The 12,488-nt window shown below is 42.8% G+C and overlaps 1 protein-coding gene across 1 annotated transcript; it reads left to right on the forward strand.

Moving 5' to 3' along the window:
• Positions 1–2,247: 2,247 nt before the first annotated feature.
• On the forward strand, positions 2,248–3,183 carry LOC101589776 (olfactory receptor 5AK2-like). Its single transcript, XM_004645831.1, has one exon. It carries the CDS (start codon positions 2,248–2,250, stop codon positions 3,181–3,183), a length of 936 nt encoding a protein of 311 aa, XP_004645888.1.
• Positions 3,184–12,488: the final 9,305 nt, after the last annotated feature.

Genomic DNA, 12,488 nt, shown 5'->3' on the forward strand with positions numbered 1-12,488 from the left:
TTCTCCTTTGAAAAACATTTTCATTGCTGTAGTAAATATAAATTGTTCTTGAGCCAGTGGAAAATACTTGTTTTCTGCTTCTGGTGGTTTTTTTTCTGAGAGGGAATCAGACTTGTTCTCCACACCACGCTCCTAGGCTGGCAATGGTGTGTGTGCCCAGTGGATCTGAGAGGGGCCACGCTGCTCCGCCCTGCTGCGAACTCCTGGGTGCCTCCAGGCGCCACAGAATAGCTCCCAGGTGTGAGATAAAAGGTCCCTTCTAGCTGTCCAGACTCAGGGGGAACCTCTGGGCAACTGTGGTCTGAGGGGACAAATTACTTCCCTTAGAAGCCCCAAAGCTTCCTCCAGGGTCTCCTGGTGATAGTAGGGTCTCGCACCCCACTCACTCTGCTCCTGAGCACAGGAGACAATAGGTGTGTGCCAGAGCCCCCTTTACACTCTGCGGTGCTTGCTCAGTTCCGGGATGGGTTTGCTAAGTGAATGTGCGTTCTTAAGATATTTGTCGTATATTCACAATGATATAGGTTCTAATTTTCCTTCCTCATATTTTGCCTGGATTAAGACTCTATCAGCCTCATGCAGTATGTGGGAAAAAGTCCGTTTTGCAGTCACTGACATGGAGTTGGTGGTTCCTATAAATGTTTAGCATACATTGATTGTAACATAAACAGACCAAAAAATGTGTGATTAGATTTTAAATAAGCACCAAGCTATTTAATACTTTAACAAAGTTTAAATATTTTCCATGTATACTCATGTGCCAACACACACAAGTACTCGCTTTATTACTCTACCTTATTAGTGAGAAATCTTTAAAAAAACAGCTGAGAACACAAAATGACATTTCAAATTATAGCTGTAATACAACGCATCATGACCTTACAAACTTCGTGTGCCACACATCCAATATTAGACCAGAATAAAATTATGCGTTTGAAATACAGACTTCATCAAGAATTTTAGAAACCAAATCCATAAGGCAAAAGTGATCAATTATTATTTCAGATTTGGTAATTTTGGTCCATAAAGAATAAAATAGCCAAGTCCAATACAAAACAGAATGTGAGGTAAACTTTGTCAATCAACTAACAAAAATTCAAAAATGGGATTTAAAAAATACCCATAAATCTGTGCCCTAGAACAATCGCAAATTACAAACAGGCAATTTACTGAGGACTACAATATGAAAATTCAAAAACAAAAAGTATGTTAGGTAATGCTGAAATTATTTTGTACTTAAAAAATAAAGACATCAGCGCACAGTGCGCCTCCACTTTATCTTCTTGTGGGAAATACTTTAGACGTCAGCACGCAGAGCATGCGTGTTTGCAGCGCTGGGCCTGGCCCACCCATTAGAGAGCAAATGGTCAGGTTCTGTCTGGTTAAATGTGTGTAGCATCCCCTGAACCCAACAATTTTGTTCCTAGGACTATTTCACAGGCAGATTTTCACTCTGAGTTCATTGCGGCGGAGCCACATCACAGACAATCCTCTCTACCACTAGCATACAAAGAAAGCAAAGGGGGGAAGACGAGTGACATCCAGAGCAGGGCGGCTAGGAGCGCGGCCCGAGGACAGGCAAGCAAGCCCAGGGCCGCATCTCGCCTGCTCAGGAGAAAGCGCAGAGGAAATGGAATTGCCCGTTTACGATTATTAAAGAACTTTGGCAATGCTGGACAATTCTATGGCTATATCAAATTTTGGTTGGAAACACATGGATGTTTTTCATAAGAAAATGATCCAGCATGTTAGCCACTTGGATAAACATTTCTAAAGAAAAATATACATGAGCTCATGAGAGTAGAGCTGGCAAAGAAGGGAGGCACGAGGAAAGATGGAAATAGCGTAGAGCAAGATCATTTGGACATATGTGGGTAGGTAGAGGTTCTCAGATACTGTAACTTCTACCACTAATATTGTAATTAAATTACATAAAGCAGAAGAGAAACTAAATAAAAGCAAATCTATTTCAGATGCTTTGCTCCATGTACTTATGGAATGGCAGCAGCGGAGAACAGAGGCACTGTTCAATAGCAAATTTTGCAAAACGTAGATCAAATTCTCGAAATGGAGAAGCAGGTTCAGTCTTCAATCCAAGTGAATTATGCCACAGAAAATATTGTCTGAATGACTCTGAAGCCAAATGTTACACCATTTTCAAAATCAGACACAAAGATTCCCCGTAGTCTTACTTTCTCTGTTATTATCACATGATAATTTTTAGCTGATACTTACATTACAATAAGCATGGAACAAAACAACAGCAGCATCATGACCGGATTCATCCTCCTGGGCTTTGCTGGGCAGCACAGGACCTGGCACGTCCTCTTCGCGGCCTTCCTAGTCGTCTACATGGCCACGCTGGTGGGCAACACCGGGCTGGTGCTGCTCATCAAGACGGATCCCGCTCTGCACACTCCCATGTACTTCTTCCTCCAGCACCTGGCCTTCGTTGATCTCTGCTACTCCTCTGCCATCACCCCCAAGATGCTGCGGAGCTTCGTGAGCACAGACCAGTCCATCTCCTTCTCAGGCTGCATAGTGCAGCTGCTCGTCTATGGGACGTTTGTCACGAGCGACTGCTTCATCCTGGCCTCCATGGCCGTGGACCGCTACATGGCCATCTGCAAACCCCTGCACTACGCTGTCACCATGTCCCGGAGAGCCTGCGTCCAGCTGCTGCTCGGCTCCTACCTCATGGGCTTCCTCAACGCTTCTGTCAACACGGGTCTGACTTTCTCCCTGAGCCTTTGCAAGTCTCATGCCATCAATCACTTTTTCTGTGATATTCCTCCGATTCTTGCCCTCTCGTGCTCCAATGTTGATTTTAATGTCATGGTCCTGACAGCTTTTGTGGGCTTTAACTTGACACTCACTGTGTCGGTCGTCCTCTTCTCCTATGTGTACATCCTGGCCGCCATCCTCAGGATGTCTTCTGCCGCAGGAAGGAGGAAAGCCTTCTCCACGTGCGCCTCCCACATGATGGCGGTCACCATCTTCTATGGGACCCTCTCTTACATGTATGTGCTCCATGGGACCAACCGGTCTCAGGAGCAGGAAAAGGTGGCATCTCTGTTTTATGCAATTATGATTCCCATGTTAAACCCCCTCATCTACAGCCTGAGGAACCAAGACGTGATAGCGGCCATAGGACGCTTGGGAGCAAAGTGCTTCTCGGCATGATTTCTACATCCGCACGGCTCAGCCAGAGTCAGTTGGGCCCTTTTATTCCTCAGTTTCAGGGCATGCGACAACTGTGTGTGGCACACAAAATCACTCCTTGGTTACCCATAATATCTGAAGGAGGTTGAGAAACACATGATTACACACATACACTTCTCTTCATGTTTTGATTTGCAGTGTCTGCAAATGCAGTCAGAGATTCCCTCATGATAGGAAAGAGGTCTACAAGCAAAGTGTGTGTGCGTGTGTGTGTGTGTGTGTGTGTGTGTGTGTGTGTGTTACTAGGAACTAAATCCATGCATGGCATTTGCACTGAGCTACCTTACCAGTCTTTTTCTAAAATTTTGAGTCACTAAGTCTCCCAGGCAGACAAATAGACTTCTTCTTCATGTTCTTAAGGTAAGTTATCTGAAAAAAAAAATCCATCGATAATGCTTTCATACATTTTAAAGAGCCTTTTTCCAAATGCCTGTCATAAAAACAAAATTATTCTAAAGAACATAACCAGTGTTGCGTAGGTACCTCCAGGATTAGAGTGCAGAGACACATCGCGGCTCCACTTAAGAAATAAAACCTGCTTGATCTTCTTCTCTCTTTGATTCTTTGCTGCTGTTTGGCTTGTGCCTTTGTCTCTGCATCATAACTCTTGTTCTTATCAGGTATCTATTTTATCACAATAAAGTCAAATTTTAGAGGTCATTCCTTGAAAAATACAGCAGAACAAGGCCTTGCCTTACAGCTGGGGTGGGTGAGGACGGTTCCAAGGCTTCTAGATTCTGATTCCTCTTGGCTCGGTGATTTCTGTTCAAACCATGTTGCTCTTCTCACACTCGGCCAGAGCTGTTAGGAGGAGTCCTGCCACTCCTCCAGCACTAGGACAGCACAGGGCAGCCAAGGCCCCGATAGGGCTGCGGAAGGAAGCGTGAGCCCCGGGAGTTGCGCCGACAAGGCGCGCACCCAGCTGTGCAGGAGCCACAGCTCCCAAGCTAGTTCTTGGAGGAAAAATAAATCTGGGTGCTTCAGTCAGAGGAAGTTGAGAGTTCATCGTTAAATCAGGAACACAGAGCATCAGTTCACATGCCTCAGATGCCAGCTTACCTTCCTATTTTTTCTAATTACCAAAAAAGCTATTGATGGAATTTAGGTTCTCATTAATAAAAAGCTACCAGTGGGATTTAACTTCTCCTTTCACAGTGACCTACTTAAAGTTTCCATCATAAGCGTAATAACTTTGGGCTGGGGAGACGGCACAGTAGAATAAGTGCCTGCCTGGCAAGCGAAAGGTCTTGTGTTCAATCCCTTGTACCCCCCAAAAAAATAAACAAATAAATAAAAAGCATAATAACTTCATGAGCAAACATAATTCCAAACTTCTTTTCCACATAACTTTACTCCAAGTACCCTGAAGTTGTAAAGGGCACCTGGAATAAATTTGTCTTTAGATAGTCTTGATTTTAAAAAAAGATGCAGATTTCTAGGAAAATGAGTGGTTAAGGGTAAAAAAAAAATCTCTTTAAATAGACGATAGTCAACATGATGTTACAAAATGTGTTTTTTGCTTTATTTTGTTTGGTACTGGGGGCTTGAACTCAGGACCTCGAGCTTGCCAAATGGGTGCTGCACCACTGAGCTATATCCCTAGCCCAAAATGTGTTTTAAAAGCAATTTCTTCAGTGTTGGAGGAAGTCTATGCCCTTATGCTAGATTTACATATCTTTACAGAAAGTCAGGTTGTTTACAATTACAAAGACAAAGCTACATATCTAGAGCCAATATAGGCTCTTAGCAGTTCAGCTCACTCTCATGTAAGGAAAACAGACCACGACAGTTTTCAACAGCAGCTGCATCTCCCCTCGGTGTCCACAGGCAAGAGTAGGTGAAGGCCAAGGGCAGCGATGGAATCACCCCAGGAGACCTCACTCGGCTTTGCACAGCAGATGATACAGATGGACGTGCAGGACAGAAAGTGAGCTTAGCTGAGCACTGCCTGCGAAAGTGACTGAGACGGTGACTGAATGAAAGAGCCAACCTAGGGTGCCCCTGATGTACGAGTTGCCCACGGGCTTCCCACCAGCTACAGCCTGCTCACTAGCCCTGGCCTGTGGTGGGAGCTTTACCTGAATCAGTTCACTTGTCTCATGTCTCTTTGAAGCTGCCTTTCATTGCTTACCCTCCTCTTCCTTTTTAAAATAGTGAAAGCAATTTCAAAATGAAAAGGTGAAGACATCTGTGAGATTAATGATCTCTCACTCTCTCCCCCTCCCTCCTCAGACCCAATGATAATCATTAAAAATTAGATGAAGGGCCAGTCAGATAGCTCAGTGGACTAAAGCGCCTGCTTAGGCAGAGTGAAGCCAGGGTTTGATTCCTGGTGTGCCGTGCCAGCCTGACCCCAGGGCACACTGAGAAGGCACCTGAGACTAGGTGTGGTGGCACGCACCTGTAGTCCCAGCACTTGTGAGGCTGAAAACAGAAGGATCACTACATGTCTGATCTGTGTAGTGAGACCCTGTACACCCTGTAGTAAATAACAGACAAACAAACAACAACAACAAAAAAAAAAATTAGATGAGTATCCTTGAATTTCTTTTGGAGAAACAAAAACAGTGAAAGTTAATGAAGTACATAGTATTTTAGCTGGCCTCATTATATTCCTGGCAACCTTGATCCTTCTCGCAGCATGGCGTGGCATCTTCTCCCAAGGGCGCACAAACAGCATGGTGCCTTTTGGGCAGCATGCTGATCCATGAGAAGTGTGCACTGAGACCAACTAGCCTTATGTCTGCACCCTGGCCACTGCACACAGCATTGCAGTGCGCGTCAGCACCCTCGCTGTAATTCTCATCTCAACTTCACAGGGGAAGATGTTCGAGCGGATGGGATGGGACGTAGGTCCTTTATTGCTCAGAAGTGGCCAACTGAACACTCAAGCCCACGTGGTTCTGTTTCCCTGCTATGCGCGACTCTGAGTTCAACAGAGGCCTTGAAGCACTGGGCTCAGCAGGGGAGCACTGCATGCGAACACTGACAGCTGACCTCCTTGCCACCACGTTTTCGTGCTGAGCAGGCATCTGACTATAGGTAGAACAAAGAGTTTCTGGTCCAGTGAAATCTCAGGTAGGAGATGGATCTGTGTGCATACGCGCTCCTTGTTGCTGGGGCTTCTGAATAGTGTCCCTTATGATGTCACATTATTTTATTTGAATTCAGAACATGAATTATTTCTTGTCCAACCACTGTAAAATTATTATACTACTCCATTATTTGGGGGAAAGAGACAGAGAAATTCATATATCAGCAGCGTGCCTGGTGCACTGTGTTCCTGTCTCCCAGCCCATTCCCATAAAAGCCCGCCGTCCTCACACAGCACATGCCTCTGCTCAGCATTAGCGATGCCAGGGAAAAGGACAACATCTGCAATTTATTGTTTTTATTTTTTAAACAATACAAAATAGTTTTCTAAAAAAAAATTAGAGGGCCAGCCAAATAGCTCCACAGATTAAAGAGCCTGCAAGCAGATACAGGGGCCCGGGCTTCGATCCCCTGGCCAGCCATGCCGGCCCCACCCCCCCGGGGCGCACTAAGAAGGCAATTGAAACTAGGCGTGGTGGCATGCACTGTAATCCCAGCTTTTGGGAGGCTGTAAACAGGCGGATCACTACCAGTACGATCTAGTAGTGAGACCCTGAACACCCAGTAGGCCCTTCCCTAAAATTAAAAAAAAAAATTAGAAAGAACACAAAATTTCACTGAACAAAAAATTAAGAATTCCACAAAGATTGCTGTATTACATGATGTTATCAGTAACTTAATTATTTAGGTTACCAGATATAAACATGCAAAATTGTTTTAAAAACAAAAAAAAAATCAGAAGAAATCAAAAAGAAAAAAGAATGAAAAGGAAAAAATTTAAGCATTAACTACTACTTTCGAAAGACCAGCAGAAATCGGCAGTACAATTATCCAAAATATCCTGAATATATACAAAACTATCTCTTTTCCCTTCTTTCTTTTGTCCTTTTTCTCAACCCAGTTTTTCTGTCCCACTGAACAGTTTCTTTCCCTTTCACAAGTCTATCGTACCTTTCAGATTTTATTTACTCTTTCAGGTTCTCACCCCAGCAAGGCAATACTACGTTTGCACCTGATTTATTTCATTCATCAGTGCTGCACTGGAGAGACTGACATATATGTAGTATCACTGGTTTACTGATTTTCACTGGTTATCTAACAATGAATATTTTCCTATGACAAAGCTGCTATAAGCGTCTTGCACTTACATGTGTCAGAGTATGTAGACATGAACATGAGCACGCTACATACCTGTGACTATCCATTTATCCATGGTCCCTAATTTCTCTAGTTCTCTAGAATACATACTTTACTGGAGATCCTGTGCCATGGAAACGTACTTAGTTGTACTAATATTACCAAGCTGTCTCCAATATTTTTGTACTAATTTACATTACCAACATGAAAATATAGATTTCTGTGGGTCTGTGTTTTAATCAAAAATTGCCATTTTAAATCTATGAATATGAAATTATATTGCATGGGAACTGAGGAGATAGCTCAGCGGTCTAAGCTCCTGCCTGGCAAGCGTAAGCTCCTGAGTTCCATCCCCCACACCACATGCCATTCAGGACCCAAGTCCCGGGTGCACCAGCTCTTGGGAGGCTGTAAACAGGCAAATCACTACAAGTCTGATCTAGCAGTGAGACCTTGAATACCCTGTAGACCCTTCCTTAAAATAAAAAAATAGAAACAACATAAAATTTCACTGAACAAAAAATTAAGAATTTTTTTGTGCCACCATGCCACGAAACCACAGGCATGGTGGCACACACCTGTAATCCCAGTGCTGGGAAGGCTGAGACAGGGTGATCACTATGAGTGTGAACCATGAAGCGAGACCCTGTATCAAAAGAATAAAAATAAAAATACAAAATGAAAAAGAAATTACATTGCGTGGAGTATGCCTCTGCAGCAGCTTAATGACTAGTGAATTACGTAGCAGTTCACATTGCTACTGCACGTTTGGGTTCCATTTTTTCTGCAATCACCCTGTTCATATTGTTTAAGACTTCCTCCCTTAGAATAATTTACAGAAAGCATTTGCTTATACTGAATACTGACCTTGGTCGTTGTTGTGCATTGCAGCAAACCTAATGCTACTGTATTTCCAATCAATATCCAGTCTGTTGTTTTATAATGTTGATGTTTTTCAACAGAATTGAGCTTTTGGTTTGTATGATTTAGGTATTTTATGCATTACCCAATTTTTTCCGAATGACGAAGTCACAAATTCAGTAATGTTCCTTTCTCAAAGCTTTTCAATTTTAAATCTGTCCTCTATTTTAAAAGAGCTTTGTAAAATATGAAATAGAGATTTGGTATCATTTTACATATGTAAATATTTGTATCACTTGAGTATACCACGCCATGTTCACTATGTACATGCTAATGTTGGCGTATATCAAGTCTCCATAGACTCGTAGTTCTGTTTATAATTTAATTTTCTGTTTCAGTGATCTATTACTCTACTCTCAAACTCATACTCTACTGTCATTATTGTTATGAATTATTATTAGTTTATAGCAATTTATAATGTCTATTAGGACAAGTTCTGTTCACAACTTGTTTCTCTCTAAAGTTCCATATAAATCTTTGAGTTGAACATAAAATTTTCTCAAACACTTGACTGAAATTTCATAAAATTTATAAATTAATATGAGAGAGATACGACATAGTATTGTATTCTTGTCCATAGAACTGGCTATGTGTTGACTTTCTTCATGCATTTGGACAAAATTTTCTACCCTCAGCAACATGAAAAATTATTATTAGATTTACATGTAAAACTTCTTGAATGATATTCGGTATACATTTTCAATTTTTTCTTTCCCTACTGAGAGAAATACATTGACTTTTGTGTATGGGCCCGATGTCAAATGACTGCGCTGGGCTCACTAAAAATTTTTCAGTTTTTTTATCATTTTCCAGAGATAACTATAACATCTGAGTGGAATAGGTGTCCTGGCCTCTCCGTTCGGTCACCAAGGCTTTCACCTTCTGCATGGCCTTCCGAGACTTCCAATGAACACCGAACAGAATCAGCCACGCCCACCTCTGACTTGAGCAGCCGTGCTTAAGGAAGGGAGGGGGAGGCGATCTTCACCACGTTATGGCACTTTTCCTATTTGCATTTGTTAATACTTTGCCATGGGAGGTGATTAAATTTTACCTCCTTCCATGTGTTAATATGCCAAATTATAATAATGTCATTCCAATGTTAAAACTTTTTGGATTCCTGGGATAAATGTAACATGGCTATGATTACTGCAAGAAAATACTTTTTGCCCACTTCTATTTCTTATAACAAGTCATCAAGTCCCATAGCCCCGGCCGCCTTCCTTCGTTGATGCATCTGTCCACCAAGGAGGGTGGGATGATTTCTCTGACTGGTGCCTCTGAGCACAGGCCAGCGCAAGCTGCTCACCGCGTCCTCTGAGCAGGTCTAGCCTGTGGAAGCCTGTGTCCCGAGTGCCAGACAGTGGGCGACTCGTGGCCGCCGTTGCTGAGAGACTGCAGCAAGGACAAGCTACTGCCACCTGCTACCTGCGCTAACTGGAAGCAGGGACTCATTTGACAACCCAGAATCTTCCTTCTGGGGTCTCCATGTGAGCTGATGGCCTCCATGTAGGTGTTGTCCTTTATTTCTCAGCTGATAAAACCCTGAACAAGAAAATAGAAGCCTTCTTTGATGGCTACAACCATTTGTTTAATGAATGGCTGGATTTGATGGCTGAATATGTATTTTAACTTATTTACATCTATATTCAAAAATGGGTGATGGTCTCACTTTCTGTCCTCACATTTTGAAGATGTTAAGATGATGTAAGCCTCATGAGATGCCTTGCAGGATTCACATTGCTCACTGGGAGAGGAGACCCCATAGCATTAGAATTTGTTGTTTCTTAGGACCAGCCAGATAGCTCAGTGGACTAAAGCGCCTGCTTAGGCAGAGTGCAGGGGACAGGGTTCGATCCCCAGTGTGCTGTGCTGGCCCCGCCCCCGGGGCTCGCTGAGATAGCGACTGAGACTGGGCGTGGTGGTGCATGCCTGTAGTCCCAGCACTTGGGAGGATGAAAGCAGGAAAATCACTATGAGTCCAATCTACATAGTGAGATCCCTGTACTAAATACTAAACAACAAAAGAATTTGTTGTTTAATAAGTCTTTGGTAGATGTTGTCCACTATGCAGGAATTGAATGCTTTCAAGTATATACTTTAATATATAAAAGGATACTATTTAATGCTTTAAAAACATTTAAGAATTTTCCCAGCATGAATGCTACAAGCATGCACACACACACACACACACACACACATATGCACGCTTATGCATACATACACTATCACTTTCTAGCCTCTTAACATTCCTTCAAAAACAAATATTGATTCAATTTGGAATGATTTAATAAACATAATTCAATAAACATGCACCACACATACGATGTTAGAATAAAAATAAATTTTAATAGAACATCTAGTATTCCTATGGAAACTAATTTGATACCTTCAAGTTTTGAACCCAGAGCCACACATGTGCTAGGCTAGAGCTCTACTACTGAGCTACATCCCCAGCCCCAATGAATAAACTTCTATGTATTTCTTAAACAGAAGACATTCGAAAAGTTCTCTTTGCTTTTGCTTTTTACATTTTGCTGAACTGCTTTTGAGGTACCTATCAGATAAAACACAATTGCTATAAAGAGAGACATAATCAGTGCTATTACAGGTAGCTCCATCAACTATTGCAGAGGCTTGCCAGAGTGGAGGGACAGGTGTTGTGTCTCTAAAGAAATAAAATCGTGTTTGTTTCTCTCTCTCTTTTTGCCAGAGTGGAGGGACAGGTGTTGTGTCTCTAAAGAAATAAAATCGTGTTTGTTTCTCTCTCTCTTTTTGGTCTTTTCTTGAGATTTAACAGTTATTTCTCTGCAGCTATGTGTCTTATTATTGTTCAATAAAATTGGGAAGATCGCTCCTCTGTGATATGTGAGAAATGGAAGAGTAGGAAAGAAATGGAGATAGCGTGAACCCCCATGGGCACTGGGTCACAAGGAACCAACATCTGCTCTTTCGACCTTGTTTCCCTGAAACAAAAGCTAGGGTGCTGGTGCGGAGCTGGGAGAATGTGTTACACAGCAGTTTTATTGTTAGCCAATATGCCTGAATGTCCAGCTATGCACCTTAACAGGTGTAGGTCTTAGAGAAGCAAAACCCAAATCACAGCAGGCCCACTTACCCCACAGTGATGCCTTATATCATTCAGCTTCCAAAATGTGCAGAAGTCCAGGCCCAAATACTGAAGTCCGAACCTAGTGTTCTCACTGTTTAGGAAAAATAACTTGGGATGACCAAACACACACATATGGATAGGTGGCAGAGGCAGAAAGGCTAAGACCCCATTTCCTACCTCTCCTCTTGTATCTTATTAGTCAGTTAAACTGTAGAATTACACAGTAACAGAGCTCATTACTTTTCCCGATGTTTCCGGAAGGTCCAAGCTCACAGACTGAGGCAGGAACTGGAGGGCAGGGAGCCATTCAGAACTCAGGCAGAGCAAGTGACTGCATCCCCGGGGAGCATGCGGCAGAGCAAGTGGAGAAGAGAATGTAAGAGGCAAGAGTAGAACCATGTGACATAATCAGCAGGGTTGGTTCAATTCATATGTGAGCCCTATTGTTTTTTATTTATTTTATTTTGTTCACACACTGTACAGAAACTATGGTCAGATGAGTAAGAGAGGTGAGGAGGGTGTTTCCACAGGGCATGAACCGGGCCGGGAGGACCCAAGTATGTACAGGGAGCTGTAGCGCGTTGCTAACTTGCGGTCAACTTATTAACCCAGCTGAGCTGAACTAACGTACTTCTGGGTGCGGGAAGCCCACCTGAGGACTGTTGTCAGCAGCACGAAAGGCAGAACAGGAGAAGCTGCTGGAACACTGTTAGGGATGCTGTTTGGAGAAGCTGTTAGAGCTGTTGGAAGCCCTTGGCTCTCCTGGGCTGCTCTGTTAGGTGACCTTGTCATGCTGGCTTTCCCAAAGAACTTGGCTGTTCTTGTCTAAGGAGGAGCTCAGAACCTCATTGTCTCTTAATGAATAGAATGATTTGTTCTAATGGTGTTTGTAAAGAGGATCACAAGTCTGCATCTTGTACAGCAATTAACCACTAAGAAGAATATATGCAGTATATTATTTGTTGAAACTGTACTTCAGATTTGATTTGAAACTGTCTCATTG

The sequence above is a fragment of the Octodon degus genome, unplaced genomic scaffold (genome assembly GCF_000260255.1).
Source record: "Octodon degus isolate 3935 unplaced genomic scaffold, OctDeg1.0 scaffold00239, whole genome shotgun sequence".
Classification (NCBI taxonomy): domain Eukaryota; kingdom Metazoa; phylum Chordata; class Mammalia; order Rodentia; family Octodontidae; genus Octodon; species Octodon degus.

Excerpts from the sequence above, each read along its gene's own strand:
- LOC101589776 (XM_004645831.1), top strand. The coding sequence starts at position 2,248 with ATGGAACAAAACAACAGCAGCATCATGACCGGATTCATCCTCCTGGGC.